Source organism: Equus przewalskii, chromosome 29, assembly GCF_037783145.1.
Source record: "Equus przewalskii isolate Varuska chromosome 29, EquPr2, whole genome shotgun sequence".
Classification (NCBI taxonomy): domain Eukaryota; kingdom Metazoa; phylum Chordata; class Mammalia; order Perissodactyla; family Equidae; genus Equus; species Equus przewalskii.
In genome coordinates this window covers 36,224,452-36,246,268 of record NC_091859.1, presented here as the reverse complement: position 1 = coordinate 36,246,268, position 21,817 = coordinate 36,224,452, and the positions used below count along the sequence as shown (strand labels likewise).

Sequence of the window (21,817 nt, the reverse complement as noted above, 5' to 3'; positions counted from 1 at the left end):
GTTGAGTGACCATTTTGTCTGGATTTCTCCAGGAGTTTAAATTACTTGCTTGAAACTCAGGAGTCTGGGTGCAATGCAAAGAGAGCGCTGAGTCTCAGTTCCCTACTCTCTAAAGTGGGGGCAGTAATTCCTGGCGTTCTTACGGGCTTCCCTGATGTAGTGATGATCATTAACATGTGATGAACGCTTGCTGCGTGTTAGGCAGTATGCTAAACCTGTACATGCAGTGTATTTTATTTTACTGTCACAGTCCTCTGAGACAATTACTCCTGCCAATCTTCAGTTTCTTAGTGAGGAAAGTGATACTCAGAGCAGGTAACTAATTTTTCCAAATTCACAAAGGAAATAAGTAATAAAGCCAAGGCTTGCATACAGATCTGTCTGACTCTGAGCCTGAGCTCTTAACCACTGAGCTTTGCCACCAGCACAGTCCCCAGGACACGAGAGGCACTAGATTAGTGTGTGTTCTCGCCTCTTCTCCTCTCCTCCCCCAGCTTTCCCGCACAGACTTCAGTGGATGGTAGTTTACATTGGTGCAACCTCGTGTAGTGGGGAGAGGCCCCTAGGACCCTGACCCGGGCAAGAGGTTTTGAGGCTTTCCCGAGACACCAACTAGTAAGAGAGTCCGGCCATAGGACTTGGGCCAAGTACAGCAAATATTGTAGAAGATTGCTTGAACCTTCTTCTTTTCTCCGTATTTATTACCGCTGCCTGTTTCCCCTCAGCATTTAGCAGCGAAACTTTTGAGAAGTAGCAGGGCGTGGTGGAAAAGATAGGCAGGTTCAAATCTTGGTGCTGCATCTCATCAGCTGTGTTGCTTGAGCAAGTTGTTTACCCTTTCTGACCTTCTCCTGTAAAATGGGGGAAGATAAAGCCCGGCAGCGTTACGGTCCTTGCTGCTGACAGGGCTGGTGGGGTTGCTCTAGAGAGAGAAGAAAGGAGGTGAGCTGTCGTGTCCTACTCTGTGATCTGCCTTGGTGGAGAGGGGAAGTCCAGTGGTCAGAGTGCATGGTGGCAGATTTTAACAGGAATGGAAAGCAGCTGAGAGCCAATGGCCTGGCAGAGACAACTGGACAGGAAGTCCCAAAGGAGAGCTGGCTCAGCGAGCTGTTCATGGGGGCCCTGCTGGGTGCTCCTGACTGAAGGGACAACGTGCCATTGCACCGCTATCAGAAGCGCGGCATTGATATAAACTGCTGCCGGTTCTTTTTTTTTTTTTAATACTATGGTTTTATTGAGAAGGTAATCTTTGCCCATGATAATCTCTAACAGTATTAAAGGATATATAATAAAAAGTAAATCTCTCTTCCGTGCCAGACCCTGTGCCCCCTCCCCAGAGGCAGACACTGTTTCCCCATATATCCTGCTAGAAAAGTTTGATGGATGTTAAGGAATATAAACCATTTTTTTCTTTTTAACACAAATTACAATATTATATACACTATTGTGCACTTTGCTTTTTCAACCTAACATATAACAGCGAACATTTGTTGAGTGCTTCCTGTATACCAAACATCATTCTAAACACGTCACCTATATTCATTCATTTAATCCTCACATAACCCTAAGAGAAGTAAGTTTTATTTAGTGTAGCTTATTATATATTTATTTTATAGCTGAGGAAACTAAGGCTCAGAAATATTAAGTATCTCTCCCAAAGTCAAATAGCCAGTAAGTGGTAGAGCCAAGATTTTTGAAAGATATAATTCACATACCATAAAAGTCAGCATTTTAATGTACAGTTTAGTCGTTATTAGTATGTTCACAAGGTTGTATCATCATTACCACTCTCTAATTCCGGAACATTTTTATCACACCAGAAAAGAAACCCCATACTTCATTAGCAGACACTCCCCAGGCCCCGCTCCCCAGCCTCTGGAAACCGCTCATCTACCTTCTGTTTCTATGAATTTGCTTATTCTGGACATTTCATATAAATGGAATCATACAATATGTGGCCTTTTGTGACTGTTTTCTTTCACTTAGCGTAATGTTTTTAAGGTTTTTCCATGTCATAGCATGTATCAGTACTTCCTTTTTATGGCTGAATAATATTCCATTGTGTGAATATACCACATTTTGTTTATCCATTCACCAATTGATGGACATTTGGGTTGTTTCCATTTTTTGGCTCTTGTGAATAACACTGCTTCTATGAACATTCATGTAGAAGTTTTGCGTGCACAGGTATTTTCTAGTCTCTTGGGTATATACCTAGGAGTGACATTGTTGGGTCATGTGGTAACTCTGTGTCTCTCTTTCACTCTCTCTCTCTCTTTTTTTTTTTTGTGAGAAAGATTGTTGCTGAGCTAACATCTGTGCCAATCTTCCTCTGTTTTATGTGGGATGCCGCCACAGCATAGCCTGATGAGTGACATTAGGTCTGCACCCAAGATCCCCACCTGCCAACCCTGGGCCACTGAAGCAGATTGTGCGAATTTAACCATTATTCCACTGGGCCAGCCCCTATGTCTCACTTTTTGCAGAACTGCCGAACTTTTCCACAGTGACTGCACCGTTTTATATTCCCACAAGCGATGTATGAGGGTTCCAATTTCTCCACATCCTTGCCCACTTATTTTCCGTTCCTTTCATTATAGTTATCCCATTGGTGTGAAGTAGTATCTCATTGTGGTTTTAACTTTCATTTCCCTAATGACTAACGATCTTGAGAATCTTTTCACGTGCTTATTGGCCAGTTGTATATCTTCTTTGGAGTAATGTCTATTTAAATCCTTTGCCCATTTTTAGGTTGAGTTGCTTGTCTTTCTGTTGTTGAGTTGTAAGAGAAGAGCCAGGATTTTAACCCACGCAGCTGACTTCAGCTCCTGTGCTGTAAATCAGACTCTGTACTGACCTCAGGATATCTTTGAGAATGTTCCATGTGAGAGCACATGGAGATCTATCACAGTCTATTTTCATGTCTGCGCCTGTGTTCTGTAATTCATTAACCATTTTCTTATTGGTGGACGTATAGGTGCTTCCAGTCTTTGCTGTTATAAACACCACTGCCTTGAACATCTTGGTGTTTGTGTGTTTCTTGGCTCACATGTACAAGAACACACGTGGGAAAAATTCCTAGAAGTGGAATTGCTAAATGAAAGTAGGTACATCTTAGATTACTCTCCAAAGAAGTTGTGCCAATTTATATTCCCAGTGGCAGCATGTGAGAGACTATTTCTGTTTCTAAGGTTCTTAGTCTTTTGCTTATTATTGATTTTTAGAGGCTCAGTTCTTTTTTTTTTTAAAGATTGGCACCTGAGCTAACATCTGTTGCCAATCTTTTTTTTTCTCCTTCTTCTCCCCAAAGCCCCCCAGTACATAGTTGTATATTCTAATTGTAAGTCCCTCCAGTTGTGCTATGTGGGATGCTGCCTCAGCATGGCTTGATGAGTGCTGCTAGGTCCATGCCCAGGATCCAAACCAGCAAAACCCTCGGCCACCAAAGTGGAGCGTGTGAATTTAACTACATGGCCACGGGGCCGGCCCCAGAAGCTCAGTTCTTTGTCATATGTTTGGTGAAAATGTTTCCTATTTAATCTTTTTATTTTAATTATGATATTTTATGATAGAAAAATTGAATTTTTATGCAGTCATGTTTCTTGGTGTTCTCTTATATGGCTTCTGGATTTCATTTCTTATTAAGAAATATCTTTACCACTCCAAGATTTTATGAAACATTCTCCCAATTTTTTTTTAATTGAGGTAACATTGGTTGATAACATTATATAACTTTCAGGTGTACATCATTATATTTCTATTTCTGTGTAGATTAAATCATGTTCACCACCCAAAGACTAATTACCATCCACCAACACACTCATGTGCCTAAACACCCCTTTCACCTTCCTCCCTCCCCTCTCCCCTGTGGTAACCGCCAATCCAATTTCTGTCTCTGTGCATTTGTTTGTTGTTGTTTTTATCTTCTCTTTCTGAGTGAGATCATACAGTATTTGACTTTCTCCCTCTGACTTATTTCGCTTCGCATAATACCCTGAAGGTCCATCCATGTTGCCACCTCAACATGTGTCTCTTTGGCATGAGGATTATTTTGGGTTGGTTACTTTTAAGAAACTACAGATGGGAAGAAACTCTGAAAAGTAGAAGTTACCCTTTGTAAGAGACATTTACATTTGTAAGGGAAATCACCATTTGTAAAGATGTGTCCCTCTCTGTACCAGGAAGAGGGGGATGACCTTATCTCTAGAAACTCTTATCAATGCAGAAGGTAAGGACTTAAATTTCCATAATAACCTTATTCTTGTTGACTGTGCTTTTTCTGGCAATGTCCCATAAGTGACTCCCCCGACCCCCAACTTCCTCCTTTGTCTTTTGCTAAAGATGGTATTTAAGGTGGCAACCTCTGCCATTCTGGTGAGTTGCTCAGTTTTCCTGGGTCTCTCCCATGTATGCATGTTATAAAGCTTTGATTTTCTCCTGTTATTCTGTCTCATGTCAATTTAATTTGTAGACCAGTCAGAAGGACCTAGAGGGTAGAGGAGTTCTCTTCTTCCCCTACAGCTGCTGCCGATGTCTCCGTCCCTGGGGAGGTGGTCCTGGCCTGGGGAGGTCTCACCTCTCACTGAGATGCACCCAGAGCCTATCAAATGAGTCTCTTTTCACCAAAGGACTGTGCACCTTTCTTTCTGGTGAATTTAGGTTGCTTTCAGAAACAGGTGAGTTTGTGTGTGGGCCTTTAGAGCAGGCTTTTCTTTCCCTTATGTCTGATAGCTTTTCTGGGGGAATATTGTTGTTAATAGCCAGCAGAGCCTGATATTATGACACTCGTCTCACTTGTGCTGAGTCCAGAAGCTGCTTACTGTTGCAAAGCTCTCCTGCTCAGATCCCCCACTCCTCCAGGAAAAGCTTTGTACCTTAAGATTGCTCCCAGCACCATGGCTAGAATGTGGCTTTTTCCTCTCCAGAAAGGAATTTCTGCCTCTCCCACTTCAGTCAACACTGTCCCTTGTTGTGGGGGTTCTTTTTATCCAGTTTTCAGTTCTCTCTCAGGGGTAATTGTTCCAAGGTTAGTTATAAATTTGCTGTGTCCATAGGAGGAGGTGAGTTCAGAGTCCTCTTATGCCACCGTCCTCCCAGCAGTCTCCCATTCTCCCAATTTTTTCCCCAATATTTTTATATTATCACCTATTCTCAATAAAAAATGATACATAACCTAGATGTCATCAGAGGTCACTCTGCTCCTTTGAATTTAGCTAAAGATAGGTTCACACTTGTGACATGATTTGTTTGAAGCCTAGTGCCCTCCCCAAATGTCTGTGAACTCTAGGGGCTTATGTGTTCTCTGGCACTGAGCTCCTCTTCTGTCCTGCGTGTGATGTGCACAGACCACGTCAGCCCAAATGTGGAACTCACCTCTTCCCTTGATTTTCACAAAAACCGCTCACAAAGGGCCTGTGTGTACATTGTGTATATAGAAGATTTTAAAGTTTAAAAGATAAGTTTAAAGAGATGGGGGGCCAGCCCCGTGGCCAAGTGGTTAAGTTCGCTCACTCTGCTTTGGCAGCCCAGGGTTCACTGGTTCAGATCCTGGGTGCAGACCTACGCACTGCTCATCAAGACATGCTGTGGTGGCATCCCACATAGAAGAACTAGAATGACTTACAACTAGGATATACAACTATGTACTGGGCTTTGGGAAGAGAAAAAAAAAAGAGGAAGATTGGCAACAGATGTTAGCTCAGGGCCAATCTTCCTCACCAAAAAAAAAAAAAAGAGAGAGAGAGAGAAGAAGAAGGGAGACTATACCACAGTAATACAAAGAACTTTAATATGAGTTGGCCTTTTTAAAAATCCTTTAGTCATCCCACCATTTGCTGGACCATCCTCTCCAGCCCTCTCTACTATCCTCTTTTTTCTTTCCCCCATTCCAAACTCCTGCTCATTTCTAATGCAGAGCAATGTAGCTCTCACTCAGCCTTTGGCTCTAACCTTCTCACCAAGTGACTGATTGCTGTGTTTCCCTGAGTAGGAACCGTCCTCTCCTTCTGGTGAATTCTGGTACCAGCTAAGACAAGTTTTTTACATCCCACTATACTAGGAATAGAAGGAGACCTCAGTAACTTGATAAAGACCTTAGCATCAAAACACAGAACAGCGAACAGTGAAGGTGTTTGGGTTAACACCAGGAACAAGCAAAGACACCATCATTTCCACCTCCCTCTGAAGTTGTTCTGAATCAGGGCTTCCAACTTCAGGGCTCCCTTACCTCCCTAGGTCTCAAAGGATTTTCCTCACTTTCTTGTAAGCTCCTCCATTCATTTAAAAGGGTTTAAAAAATATTTATCTAGCATTTTTCAGATGTTTTATTGTGAGTTTAGAGTGTTCCGATTAAAATGTTAAAGGTATACACCTATGACCTGGCAATTCCACTCCTGAGAATCTGTCCTGTAGAAATGTTCATACATGGCCGTCCCTTACAGCATTAATTGGTACTAGAAAAAATTAAAGAAAACTTAAATTTCAGTAGCTAAATAGGTAAATTGTGAAATGTCCATAATATGGATACTCTATTGCTATTAAAAACAGAGATGGGGCCAGCCTGGTGGTGTAGTGGTTAAGTTCGCCCCCTCTGTTTCGGTGGCCCGTGGTTCAGAAGTTCAGATTCCAGGTGTGGACCTACACACTGCTCATCAAGCCACACTGTGGCAGTGTCCCATATACAAATAGAGGAAGATGGGCACAGATGTTAGCTCAGAAACAATCTTCCTCACCAATAGGTAAATAAATAAATAAACAGAGACAGATTTATACCTTTTAATATGAAGTCAACAATGTCTAAAGTTAATCAATCAAGAGAATGTTACAGGCAATGTATTTAGATACTGATGAGTGCAAAATTAAAATGATAAAACATTATATATAGTATGATTCCATTTTTATTTTTGAAATATATTTTTGGTATAAAGTCAGTATGTGCATACAAAATGGTTTGGAAGGACACATAGGAAAGTGTTAACAGTATTTATTCCTAGGAAATGCAAGTGGGGATGAGGGAGACTTTTATCTTTCACTTTATACATTTCTACACTGTGTGAATTTTTCACAATGAACATGAATTTATTTTGTAAAAATATAAAGGTTTTTACTCTCAGAGATAGCAGAAAAAATTATATCTAAATGTCAAAATAAAGAACTTGGTGTTTTTTTTTTTGTGAGGAAGATTGGTGAGGCCCTGAGCTAACATCTCTTGCCAATCTTCTTCTTTTTGCCTAAGGAAGATTGTTGCTGAGCTAACCAACATCTGTGCCAGTCTTCCTCTATTTTGTATGTGGGATGCCACCACAGCATGGCTTGGTGAGCAGTATGTAGGTCCAGGCCCAGGATCTGAACCTGTGAACCCCAAGCTGCCGAAGCAGAGTGGACAACTTAATCATTACACCACCAGGCCAGCCCCAGAGCTTTTTAAAAAGACGTGCAATTGGCCTAGAACAAGAAAGAGGATGGCTCCACTTCAGATGGTCCCATCTAACGTGTTCAGAGAGAGGGACCAGACTGGGAATCGTGTCCGGGAATTATTGGAGGCCTGAAGATGTTTAGGTTGCAGAAGGCAAGACTTAGAGATCTGAGGGCCCTCCTCAAATATTTGAGGCCTGGAACGTAACACGTGCTTCTGAAGGAAGATGGGTTGGAATGACAGAGTCAGGCTTTTATCTAGGGTGAGAAGGACCTTCCTAAGAGTCCAAGTGTCATTTTAAACAGCTTTACCCTCTGACTCTGCTGCAGACCGTCTGCTGGTTCTTGTTCCAGCTCTCACTCTCAGACTAAGTCATTCCTCTTGCCAGGCCTCTGATGCCCTCACTCTGGTTCCTACTCTGCTTTCTACCTGACCTTTGCAGCTGATGTTCCAGAACTTCTCTCTTCTTGCCCGCTGGCCTGTCTCTGCCCAGTGCCGTGGCTTGAACCAGCCCTTCCCACTCCTATGCCTGGTCCTTGTACCCAAAGGCCCTCCCTTATCTCCCGCCTGGGAGGAGAAGCCCCGTGCTTACCAATGGTGGAACTGGATGCTTCCGAAGGTAGTGTGTTTCTTGTCTGGGATTCTTTGCTTACAAGTAACAAAATCTGTCTCCAGCTAACTTGAGCAAAAACTGGAAGAACATTGAGTAGCTGGGAAGTCTGAAAACCAGTCCAGGGACCAGGAGAAGAATCAAGGCAGTTGCAACTCTCAAACTCTCTCTCCAAGGTGACATCTCTGGCATGGGTGACCCCCCACGTGTGTTCAGTCCATATTTTACCCCACTCAAGACTCAGAATCCCAGGAACAGAAGTTCTGAGTGGCTAAGCTTATTCTGGGTGGTCTGGCTCTAACTGGGTGGGTGAGAGGAAGCTCTGGCTGGCAGAGCCCATGAAGGCCTCCGAGGACCCCTCCTGTGGCCCTCGCAGGAGAGCAGGACATTTGATTTAAAGGCCCTCCATCCTGAATGCAGTCGAGGTCAGGTAAACTCCCCCAAACACACAAGAATCAGGTCTGTTAGGAAAGGAGAATGGGTACTGAGCAGCCAAAAGAACAGCTCTCGGACAGACGTGGAACCAGGCTAGCAGGTCCTAGGTCCACTGTGGACTTTTCTAGACTTTGAAAAACTTTTTTTTCCTAAATAAGTTTATTAAAACAAAATGACCGCTAACTGGTGTCACCATCATTTCATGAAAGTCATTAATATAAAAAAGTAGAAAAGACAACCTCAGAATAAAGGAGAGTCTTTGAAGTGAATTAATCCACTTTATGTCAGATTTATGACAATGTATTTTTTCTTGTTTCCCTCATTTCCCTGGAGACCAGTGAACACAGACTGGCCTCCATTTGGAGATGGGGTTTTAGGAATCATTGGACTGAATGATCTATATGTTCCCTACTTACCCCAAGTCTCTCTGGTTCCAGTAGGATCTCGCTATAGAATGGTGCTTCTCACCCGGGGGCGATTTTGCCCTCTAGGAGACATTTGGTCACATCTGGAGACATCGCTGGCTGTCACAACTGGGGACTGGGGGAGGAGTACTACTGGCATCTAGCAGGTAGAGCCCAGGGCTGCCACTCATCCTCCTACAATGCATAGGACAGCCACCCCTCTCCCCCCAACAAAGATTTATCTGGCCCAAAATGTCAAAGGGCCGAGGCTGAGAAACCCTGCTATAGATAGAAAGAAATCTCTTTAAGCAATTAAAATGGATGTGATCAGAGAAGCATGATTAGGTGCTGTCCCAGCCTTTATTCATGAAACAGAATTGTTGTTTGGTTAAATTATAACCACTTCTTCCAAATAAAATGCATTGCTTTTTTTTTAAATATAAAAGTAGTACACAATCATTATTGACACTTTTGGGAAAAGGCAGAGGAATATAAGGAAGGAAAACAAAACCCTCTCTGCCCCAGCCTGTTCTCTTTCCTGATCGACTTCCTTTTGGTTGTCTGCTAGCATCTCAAATATAGCACGTCCAAAACAGACCTCTTGATTTTTCCACCCCACTAAGCTATTCCTTCCCAGGTCTTCCCGCCTGAGCAGCTGGCACCTAAACCTGTGGAGTCATCCTTGACTCCTCTCTCTCACACCCACATGCAGTCCCTCAGCAAACCCTGCCAGCTCTGCTTCATCATGTATCGCCAATGCGATCACTTCTCACCCCTTCCCCGAGTCCTCAGGCCCAGCCCCAGGGGCTCCCCCGGCCACTGCAGAGGCCTCCTAACTGCTCTTCCCACATCCGCTCCCACCCGTTGCAGTCATTTCTCCACACATCAGTCCAAAGGGCTTTAGAAGAATTGATCAGATTATGTTGTACCCTGGCTCAAAACCTTCCAGTGGCTTCTATCACACTTAGAAAACATCCTAACTCCTTACCGTGGCCCAGAGCCCCTGCTCCCCCTTCAGCTTCACCATTTATTCTCCCTTTGAGCCACACAGGCCTTGTTTCTGTCCCTCAGCCACACCAAGCTCTTGTCTGCCTCAGGGTCTCTTGCGCTTGCTGTCCTCTTTGCTGGAATATACCACAGATCTTCCTCCCGTCATTCTCGGCGTGCCAGGACCACTCCTCCTCAGGGTAGCCCTCCCTGGCCGCCCCGTGGGGAAGAGCCCTCTCCTCCCCAGTCTCCCGTCCCACCGCCCTCCACCCCGGCCCTGCTTGATTCTTATCTGAAGCACTTATCAGTCCACAATAGCATGTTAATTTTTTATTTGTTGATTTATTTGTTTTTCTCTGACTATAATGCAAGCTCCATGAGGGCTGGAATTTGTCTTCTTCTTGACTGAATCTCCAGCACCTAGAACAGTGTATATACATCCCAGCCACCCAAGAAACATTTGCTCAGTGAATTGTTAGCATTTTGGTAACTGTGCTTCCAGGTTCTCATCTATGTTGTTGTTGGTTTTTTTTACTGATTTATTTCAAATAAAATATACGTGTATTTACCCAATTTTACATCTCAATTTTTTTAATCTACTATTGTATCTGAAGCAATACTTTAGTACCAACTCTTTATAAGCATTTTAACAGTAGCATACTCTTCCTTTGGGCAGAGATATCAATATTGTCTCCTTGACCATTTAGGTTATTCTAATCTTTTGCTATAGTAAATATCTCTGCAGTAAACATCTTAGTGCCTACATCTTTTTTATTTATTTTCGGTAATTTCTTTAAGATAGCATCCTAAAATGGGACTTACTGGATCAAAGGACATGAGTACCTTTACATTTCTTAATACCTGCTGTAAAAATGACCATACCCTTTATTTTTCTCTCTCTCTCTTTCCTCTCAGTCTCACCCCGCCTGCAGAAGCCCTGAGATGACTTCAAACCTCTTCAACGTGTACGGGAAGAGCCCTCTGATCGCGCACTTCCTCCACAACCATGCCACTCTGCTGCAGCGTGGCGAAGACGTGTTGGTAGCCAGGAGGGAAAAGAGCAAGACCATCCCATATCCTTTCCACCACGGGTGGGGCACGCGTTACTCTGGGCCCCTGCTTCCTCTTCCCAGAAGCATGGGTGGGGAGAGGCATCCAGCCCTTAGCACAGTGCCTGGCACATAGTAGGTGCCTGTCAAGGGTGGCCATTGGTACAAGCCTAAGGGTCAGAATCTTACTCGTTTTGGTCCTGCGTCTGCCTCATGAACTGGCTATGTGCGACCCTGGGCAAGTCAAATTGCCCTGTGTGCAAAATCTCTTCCTATCTACCAGGACCAATGGGCTAACCAAGTACTCTAACACACTTTGCAACTCAGCAACTCCCAGATGCTCATTGACCTGCAGTATCTATTGATCAGGAATTTTGGTGTCTAGGTGTGTGTTCCTTCTAACACCCTCCTCACACACACCCCACTCCTAGACCCATCAGCAAATTCCTGCACCCAATGGCATTTATCCTAAAGATTTGGTAAAGAGCTCAGATATTAGAAAACAGCCATGATGTATGTTGCTGTCCTGAGTCTTAGCAGTTTACCATAGCGGGGCCGAACATGGAATCAAATAGACCTGGACTCAGGAACCAACTCAATCACTTGCCCACTGAGTGATCTTAGACAAGTTCCAGCTTCTCTGAGCCTCATTTTTTTCATCTATAAAGTGGGAATGACAGTACCTGCCTCACAGGGCTGTTACGCAGAGTCCAAGCACAGTCGAGGTAGAGGCTTAGCACAATGCCTGGCAGGCGACAAGGGCTTGAGTGCTACCTGTCTGCATGTAGCTCCACATCGGGAGGAGCTTTCATAACGAACTAGGCGAGACTTGTAACTCCTGGCCTAGAGTGCTCATATCCACAAGCTTATTTATATGCCCACAGGCAGAGAACAACAACTCACATTTCATAGCACCTTTTTGTTTATCAAATACTGTCCCTCATTTCCCCTCATTGTTCTATAAAGACAGCATGGTGTGGCGGAAGGAGCCTGGGTGGGGGATACACAGCCCTGGATTTGAATCCCAGTGCGGCAACCCACTGGCTTTAAGATCTCACGTGCACAGCTAACCTCTGAGCTCAATGTCTTTATCAACTCATTCCTAAAATAGGATAGTTATACCAAACCAATAGTGTTATGACCAGGAGTAAATGGCATACAGCTGGTACTAAATGAGTAATAACTGTCATTATTACTGTTAACATCATCTAAGATAGGGATTATCGTCTCTATTTTATAGATAAGGAAATGGAGACATAGAGGATGACATATCTTATCTGAGGTCCCACAACTCATGACGAGTTTAGCTGAGATCCTGACTGATCCAGAAGAGGTGGAAAGGGTGGGAGAGGCAGAGGGGGATTGTTCACGTACAAACATGAGATAGGGAATGAGGCCTGGGGCCCGAGAGGAGAGCAAAGTATGAACCCCTTCCTATTCACTACTGTGATAACAGAGTAAGAATTTTAGAGGACAGTCTGAAAGCATTTCCTGGCCCGTCCATCAGCAGGAGAGAATGGCTTTATTAAAAGATGAGGAATGGCCCAGCCATGGGGAAGCGAGCCTCTTTCCAAAGCAGGCCCTGTCAAAGAGCGGAAGGGTCATTCCTGCTCGGATTTCGGTTGTCTCGCCTAGAAATGTAGGTCATTTCCCCCTCTCTGCCGTCTTGCTCTCCCTCCTCCCCATGCACTAGGCGCATCCCACTAAAAATGCTAGAAGTCAAAGCCAACTGACAGTGTGAGGTTTTCTTTGACGAGGCCACTGAATGCAGCCTGACCTACGCTGACGTCATCAGACTGACCCTGAGCAACATGAAGAAGCGGAGGGACACCCTGCGCCAGTTGAACCAGCTTCACTGGACGGAATGGAATTATTTCGATGTGTACCTCAAGGAGCTGCAGGACAACTTCCTCAGGTATGTAAGGGGCTTTCGGGAAGTAGCACGTTTCCTCATTGTCTATTCTGGCACATCACAGAAATTTTTAATGGGGGGCTACCCTGTAACTGTCTTAAACACGTGCAGCTTTCTTGTGATCAAGATGTAAGCTCCACAATAACAGAGACCAGAACTTTTTTTAAAAGTTATTTTTTCTAACTACAAAAACATTTATGCCCAATAAAACAAAGAAAAAACCTGGAAAAGCACCTAGAGATATACTTTGCCAACATTTTTCTATAAATCCTTCCAGTCTTTTTTTCTGGGCACATATATCTGTATCTTTAAACAAAAGTAGTAGCGTCAGAGTGTCAAGCTGTTTTTCAGACGTTTTCTTCCCCACTTAGCAGCATATTATGAACATTTTTCTGTGTCTTCTCCCTTTTTCAATATTTTTGTTTTATTTAGACAATTTTCAGACCTTTCAGAAAAGTTTAAAGGATAGTACAGTTTAAAGTTCAAAGGATATGCCCTCATTGCATTTACCAATTATTCACATTTTGCCACATTTTCCTTCTCTCTCTAATAATTATGCCAAATTCAAATTGCCCCAGTGGCACCCAAAGCATCTTTTTTGGTTTTACTTGGTTTTACTTGATTGGATCCTGCCCAAGGATCCAGTCAAGGATCAGGAATTATATTTTGTTGTTATCTCTTTGGTGTCTTTTAATCTATAACAGTGCCCTGCCTCCCACGCTTGTTATTATTACTACTATTATTTTTTTTTATGATATGGACTTTTTTGAAAAGCTCAAGCCACATTCTGGATTCTTCTGATTATTTTTTCCAGGTGTCATTTAGCTTGTTCCAGTATATCCTATATTTCCTATAAACTGGACATTGGGTCTACACTAGAGGCTTGATTAGATTCAAGTTAAGTCTTTTCACCAAAAATGCTTAATAGGTGATGTTGCATGTTTACTTTATGCCCCATCGGGAGACACAATGTCGGGTTGCCCTACTGCTTGATTAAGGTGGCCTCTGCCAGATCTCTGCATTGTGAGACTACGTTCTTGCCTTTGTAATTAGTCGGTAATGAGCGGTGTGATTCTTTGAGACTGTGTGAATATGCCTCCCCCACACCTTCACCCAGTGACTTTGGCATCCCCTGATGGGCTTTGTCAGAATCAGGTATTACATTTCAGGTTGCAAAATGGTGATTTTTCTGCTACTACCATTCCTTCTACATTTATTAGCTGGCATTTTTCTACAAAGAAGAGCTCTCACCTTCTTGTTCTTTGTCTCTCTCGCTCATGTCTTCTCTGCCTGCCCCCATAACTCATTCACGTGGCCGCCCTGGCTGCAAGGGAAGCTTGACAAGTGTCTAAGAAAAGGGATTGAGATTGTCATGACTGGACTGGACCAGAACTGGGCACTTTGTTACCCAAAACAAAATTGGATTCACTTTGCAAGGGAGAAAGCGGGGAGTTGCTATTGGCTAGACTGCTCTCTGTATCTGCCATAATATGAGAAAGAAAAATATGAACACAGGTGAATACTTTGTTATACAAAGTAATACAATCAAGTTATTTCTAAAATATTATGGGATGTAGACAAACAACACACCCACACACCCACCTGTTCACCACCACCACCATCACCACTGGAATGCAGTTCAGCCTAAATGTTCATCAAAAGACGATTGGTTAAATTAACTATCGTACGTCCACGTACTCTGCAGCCAAGAAAAATGGTGATGTCAATCCATTCTTATTTTATAAGGAAAGGTGGTCACAACATATTATTGGGCAAAAAAAATCAGATTATAAAATAGTGTGTATAAATAGGCACAGTAATTTATCCCCATTTTAATCAGATGTGAAAGCTGAGGTCAAGGACAGCGTGTGGAGACAGCTATGTCGGGGAGGATAGAATATGGGTTGGAGAGAGGAGTGACCGGCAGGGAAGGAGCAGCCTGTATACAAAGGCATGTGCACCATGAAGCTGAGGGAAGAGAGGACTCAGGGGAGCGGTACGCAGCAGTGTGCGTGCCAGGCACACTGACGTGGAGTTGAGACCGGTTTGGTGACTCAGTAGAGAACAGTCTCAACAGGGCTGGAGTCAGACACCGAGCCTGGGACGTTAAGGGGAAGGTATGGGTCCCCAGGGGGGACGGGATTACTAGGAAGCAGAAGGAGCAAAATTCTGCATCAAAAAGGCAAGATTGGTGAGTTGGTGAGTAGCAGGGCTCTTTAAACATTAGTGTGGAAGACCCAAGCCTGTGTGAAGGAGGAGACATTGGAGATGCTGGTGAGGGAGGAGAGGGTCAGGATGGGGAAGAGAAAGAGCGCAGGAACAGCTCCGTGGGGCTCTGTGCTTCCGCCTCTGTTACATTATGCTTTATTTCTTCCATACAGTCATGAGTCGCTTAACAACGGGGATACCTTCTGAGAACTGTGTCATTAGGCGATTTCATCATTGTGTGAACATCAGAGAGTGCACTTACACAAACCTAGATGGTATAGCCTACTCCACACCTAGGTTCTATGATGCTAATCTCGTGGGACCACTGTCATATATGCGGTCTGCCGTTGACCGGAATGTCCTATGCAGTGCATGTCTGTACTTCATCCATTGTCCCAACAGATATTTTCAGCACCTTCTATGCACCAGGCATTATATTTTGTTTACAACATGTATGTTTTGTATGTCTGTGTCTCCTAATAGTTGTAAGAATCCTTGAAGACAGGATCCATGGGATGGCAGAGGCTAGGGTTAGAATATAGTATTTTTTACTTACTGGCTCTGTGACATTGGACCAGTCGCATAGGTTGCTGAGCTTCAGTTTTGTTCTTTTTAATTAAATGAACATATTATTTCCTACTTTGTAGGGTTGTGTTGATCAATAAAATAAGGCACGTAAAGCCTTTTCACAGGACCAAGTCCATAGTAAGTAACTGTATCAGAATCAAGATTCAGATTGTATCAGATGAATCAAGATTGACCTTATGTTGGTAACTCTTGAAGCTGGATGATGGGTTAATGATGTTAATTATACAATCTTGTTTACTTTTATATATGATTAAAATTTTAAATAACTTTTTGGGTTTTTTTTAATGGTGGTCATAAGAACAAAAGGTGATGAATGCCCACGTGGAGTGTTCCTTGTAGGTGGGCTAGGACTCCTTCAGGACATTGGTTACCATTAATTTCCCTAATAAAGCCTATCAGTTAGGAGTACTGGCTTTGAACTTGGACTGACTGGAGCTCCAGTTGCAGCTTGTCTCCCTCTGCGTGTGAATTAGACCCATCATTTAGCCCCTGTGCGGCTTGGATACCATCTGTATAACAAGGACGCTAATAGTAGTACTCACAGAGGAGTTGTGTGGGTGAAAGGAGATGTCTAGCTCTGTGCCTGACTCAGAGGAAGAGCTCAGTAAATGATGGCTGGCGAGATAACACGTGTGACCTCATACCATGAAAACAGCAGGGTCCTGGGGCTGCCCCGTGGCTGAGTGGTTAAGTTCGCGCACTCCACTTCAGCGGCCCCAGGATCCTGGGTGCGGACATGGCACCGCTCATCAGGTCACGTTGAGGTGGCATCCCACATGCCACAACTAGAAGGACCCACAACTATGTACTGGGGGGATTTGGGGAGAAAAAGCAGGAAAAAAAAACCCTTCAGGGTCTGAAGCAGCACAAGGACTTGAAGCTGGAGAGTTTGCAGCTGGGGAGGCCTGGAGAGGGCCCCTGAGACAGCGCAGACCAGCGGCGATTCTGCAGGGTCCCAGCGCTGGAGGAAGGAAGAGCCTGGTTTGCACACGCAGCTGGGGCTGTGCGGGGAAGGAGCAGGGTCAGCTGCTGCTGAAGGACAGTCTTCCTGTGAGTCCAGAGCCCTGATGCTCAAACTTGTCGGGGCAGAGCACCCACAATTCAGAATGCTCTTCGCAGAACCCTCAGAACGTTTCAACGTATGATTCTGCCGTACAAACTAAAGATGCTTTCCTAGTAGAAAATGTGAGCCTAAGACACATGTAGGCTTCAACATCTCAAGAAATGATGACACAGAAATAGTATCAGGGAATTACCTCCAAGTTATTCTGTTAGAAAATGTGAGCATAACAAGGACAAATGCAACTCGCTGCTTTCTTTTTGTCTCTCCATTGCAAGCAGAAACAGGCTCCAAAGGGTTAAGAAAAAGTTGTGGCAGAAGATCCCAAAAGTAAGAATGTTGTGAACATTTTTTCCTTTGACTTGGGAAGAGACACTCATTGTTGGAATCACCACTGGTTTAGGCCAAGTATTCAGTGCTAGTTTTCTTACGCCAGTCTTTCTGCTTCTATCCTGCAGCGGCAAGAAGCATATGACAGCGTCTTAATTCACTTGAATATATACCCATTGCTATTTTGTCTACCTCGATACCCATAATATGCTTCTTTGAGTAAATGTCTACTCACATTTAAAGTTAGCTGCTATGTTACCCAATTCAGCATTCCCATTGTGCACCCCAAGCTTATCTGAACACACACCACTGAAAACCTGCTCCAAAAATAACACCAGCAGCTGCCGCCTACATTTATTGAGCACTTCCTGTGTACCAGGCACTGTGCTAAGTGCTTGACCTTTGGTAACTCAGTGAATCCTCACTACAATCCTAGGTTCTATTATTACCCTGTTGAGATGAGTACATGGCATGGAGAGGCTAAGTAATTTGCCCAAGTCACACGCAAGTGGCAGAGTGCCAACTTGAATTCAGCTTGCCCTCAAAGTTCACACTTCGGCTTTCTCTCAGATCGTAAATTTCTTCACCTGTCTTCCTAATTTGAATACAGTAGTCACCCCTTATCCTTGAGGGATGTGTCCCAAGACCCCCAGCAGATGCCTGAAACTGTGGATGGTACCAAACCCTATATAGACTATGTTTCTTTCTATACCTACATACTTATGATAAAGTTTAATTTATAAATTAGGCACAGTAAGAGATTAACGACAATAGCCAATGATAAAATAGAAAAATTATAACAATATAAAAAAAGTTACCATAGATCTTAGCAACCTCAGCATGATTTTTTCTTTCCCTAGTTTTCCTTAGTTCCTCGAGAACTTTCACCATTTCATTTAAAGCACTTTCAAGCTTCTCTTTGCCACATCCAGCAAATATGCAAATTGCCAGCATCACTACTCTTGCGCTTTGGGGCCATTATTAGGTAAAATAAGGATTCCTTGAACACAAGCACTGCAGTACTGCAACAGGCGACAGTCGATCTGTTAACTGTCATCTGTTAACTGCTAAGTGACTAATGGTCAGGTAGCTGAACATATGGAGTGGGACAGCTCAAGATTTTATCATGCTACTCAGAATGGCATGCAATTTAAAACTTATGGATTGTTTATTTCTGGAATTTTCCACTTAATATTTTCAGACCAAGGTCAGCTGTGGGTAACAACCTGCAGACACGAAACCGCAGACCGTGAAACGTGGATAACTGTGTGTGTTCCTTGAGTTCAGGGACCACATCTTATTCCTCTGTGTCCCCAGGACTGATGTGACCCGTGGCACATGGCAGGGCCTCCGGGACTGAGTTGCTGCTGCATGGTCAGCTCTCTCTGCTTCAGTCAGTTGCTTTTGACAGATGTTAATGATTGACTTTGTAAATATTTGCCTTTCTTTACATGTGAAGATAGGAGTGGAAAGATCATGCTGACTCTTTAGCCTTTTTCTATGTGTGTCTTTGTGATTTCCCCACAGGGAGGTGAAGAATATCAACCAAAGAGCAATAGATAAAAAAAAGGCAAATCACATGTGCATTCCACCCGTCACCTTCATGGAGGAATTGTCTGATAAGAAGTCTGTAGAAAGCTGTCAGAGGGAGGCTGCGTTTCTGGCAAGGTTTGTTTGAACAAAGACCATGGGGAAAGTAGAAATGTGAATGTCGTAAGAATTATTTTTAATGTGCATATTTAACTTTAATAAATGTTATGTAATTTTTCTATCAAATAAGTTTTATTTCTATAGGTCTTACACATTTCTTTTTTTAATTTAATTTTTTTTGAGGAAGATTAGCCCTGAGCTAACTGCTGCCAATCCTTCTCTTTTTGCTGAGGAAGACTGGCCCTGAGCTAACATCCGTGCCCATCTTCCTCTACCTTATATGTGGGATGCCAACCACAGCATGGCTTTTGCTAAGTGGCGCCATGTCCGCACCTTGTATCCGAACCGGCAAATCCCGGGCTCCTGAAACAGAACATGCGCACTTATCCCCTGCGCCACCAGGCTGGCCCCACATTTCTTTTTTTTAAATTTATTTTATTGAGGTCATAATGGTTTACAACATTGTGTAATTTCAGTTATATATTATTGTATATCAGTTTCTGTATAGACTGCATCATGATCACCACCAATAGTCCAGTTTTTATCTGTCACCATACATATGTGTCCCTTTACCACTTTCACCCCACCTCCCACCCCCTTCCCCTCTGGTAGCCAGTAATCTGTTCTCTTTGTCCATGTGTGTGTTTATCTTCCACATATGTGTGAAATCATATGGTGTTTGTCTGGCTTATTTTGCTTAACGTAATACCCTCAAAGTCCATCCATGTTGTTGCAAATGGCATGATTTTGTGTTTTTTCTGGCTGAGTAGTGTTCCATTGTGTATACACCACATCTTCTTTATCCAGTCATCAGCTTCCATTCTTGGCTGTTGTGAATAATGCTGCCGTGAACATAGGGGTGCATAAATCTCTTTGTATTGTTGATTTCATGTCCTTTTGATAAACATCCAGAAGTAGGATGGCTGGGTCATATGGTATTTCTATTTTTAGCATTTTGAGAAATCTCCATACTGTTTTCCATAGTGGCTGCACCAGTTTGCATTCCTACCAGCAGTGTATGAGGGTTCCCTTTCCTCTACATCCTCTCCAACACTTATTATGTCTTGTCTTGTTAATTATAGCCATTCTGACAGGTGTAAGGCGATATCTCAATGTAGTTTCGATTTGCATTTCCCTAATAATGAGTGATGTTGAACATCTTTTTATGTGTTGGCCATCTGTATATCTTGTTTGGAAAAGCGTCTGTTCATATCCTCTGCCCATTTTTTGATCAGGTTGGTTGTTTTTTTGTTGTTGAGTTGTATGAGTTCTTTATATATTTTGGAGACTAACCCCTTGTCAGATATATGATTTGAAAATATTTTCTCCTAGTTGTAGGTTGTCTTTTCATTTTGTTCTTGGTTTCCTTTGCCTGGCAGAAGGTTTTTAGTCTGATGTAGTCCTGTTTGTTTGTTTTTTCTTTTGTTTCCCTTGCCTGAGCAGACATGGTATTTGAAAAGATGCTGCTAAGACTGACGTCAAAGAGTGTACTGCTTATATTTTCTTCTAGGAGTTTCAGGGTTTCAGGTCACTGTCAGAATTCTCAATAGATGGAAAACAACACATAAAAGTTCACTTGCTTTTATGTATTACTCACTCAACTCTCATTTTGTTTTTATCATTAATAATAGTAAGAGTTACCAATGATGTTGTACTTCCTTCTGCGCCATGCACTTATACTTTATGAACTGTATGAGTCAGAGCTCTTTGGTTGCAAGTGCCAGGAAACCAGCTCAAACTAGCTTGAGCAGAAGGGAAAGCTGGTGCTTCAGAAACTAGGAAGGCTGCAGACAGGCTGGCTGCAGGCACGTTGGACCTAAGGCCTCAGTGATATTTTCAGGTTTTCTCTCTCTCCCCCCTCTTCTTTCCCTCTGTGTGCTAGCTTGTTTTTCAAGCTGCCCCTGCCCTCAGGCCACAGATAGCCCCAAGCCGGTGTCCTTATAGTGCATGACCTAAGAAGAGTGACTCTCCTCCAGCCTCTATAAACCAAGTCTCATAAAGGTCTCTGATGGCTCCACTTGGGTCCCGGCCCCACCCTCCTGTCTGGACTAACGCTGTGTTCAGGAAGAAGTAGTGCTGTGTTTAGCCAGGCCTGAGTGAGCAGGGCACCATCGAGGGCATGGAGTAGAATAAGTGAGATGCATCAGACAGAGACAACATACCCACTTTATTTTATTTATATCTCATCAAAACCCTGTTAGATAACATCACTCTCATTTTACTGAATAGAAAACTGAGGCACAGAGAAGCGAAGTAAACATTGACTGAAGACCTGCTATGCCAGGCACTAAGGATACAAAGAGAAAGTTTTGGCAATTATTAATAAAGGTGCTATAAATATCCACGTGCAGGTTTTTGTGTGGACATACATTTCAACTCTTCAGGTAAATACCAAGGAGTGTGATTGCTGGGTCCTTTGGTAAGTGCGTGTTTAGTTTTATAAGAAATCTCCAAACTGTCTTCCAAAGTGGCTGCACCATTTTGCATTCCTACCAGCAATGAATGAGAGTTCCTGTTGCTCCACAGCCTTGTCAGCATTTGATGTTGTCAGTGTTTTGGATTTTGGCCATTCTAATAGGTGTGAAGTGGTATCTCATTGTTGTTTTAATTTGTATTTCCCTGATAACATATGATGTGGAACATCTTTTCATATATTTATTTGTCATCTGTATGTCTTCTTTGGTGAGAAGTCTATTAAGGTTTTGGGCCCATTTTTTAATCAAGTTGTTTGTTTTCTTATTGTTGAGTTTTAAGGGCTCTTTGTATATTTTGGAGAACAGTTCTTTATCAGATATGTCTTTTGCAAATATTTTCTCCCAGTCTGTGGATTGTCTTCTCATTCTCTTGACATTATCTTTTGCAGAGCAGAAGTTTTTAATTTTGGTAAAATCTAGTTTATCAGTTCTTTCTTTCACACATTGTGCCTTTGGTGTTGTATCTAAAAAGTCATCACCAAACCACAGTCATCTAGATTTTCTCCTATGTTACCTTCTAGAAGTTTTATAGTTTTGCTTTCCACATTTAAGTCTATGCTCCGTTTTGGGTTAATTTTTTTTTATTGAGTTAATGATAGGTTACAATCTTGTGAAATTTCAGTTGTACATTAATGTTTGTCAGTCATGTTGTAGGTGCACCACTTCACCCTTTGTGCCCACCCCCCACCCCACCTT

The 21,817-nt window shown here is 43.0% G+C and overlaps 1 protein-coding gene across 2 annotated transcripts in view; it reads left to right on the top strand.

Moving 5' to 3' along the window:
• The window catches only part of FAM227A (family with sequence similarity 227 member A), an 83,079-nt gene that overhangs the window by 49,771 nt on the left and 11,491 nt on the right, over positions 1 to 21,817 (top strand). For both annotated transcript variants that reach the window (XM_070599178.1, XM_070599176.1), the window contains 3 exons: positions 10,766 to 10,923; positions 12,662 to 12,814; positions 18,525 to 18,665. In XM_070599178.1, the coding sequence (XP_070455279.1) occupies positions 10,766 to 10,923; positions 12,662 to 12,814; positions 18,525 to 18,665 (452 nt within the window). The remainder of the gene's footprint in view (positions 1 to 10,765; positions 10,924 to 12,661; positions 12,815 to 18,524; positions 18,666 to 21,817) is intronic.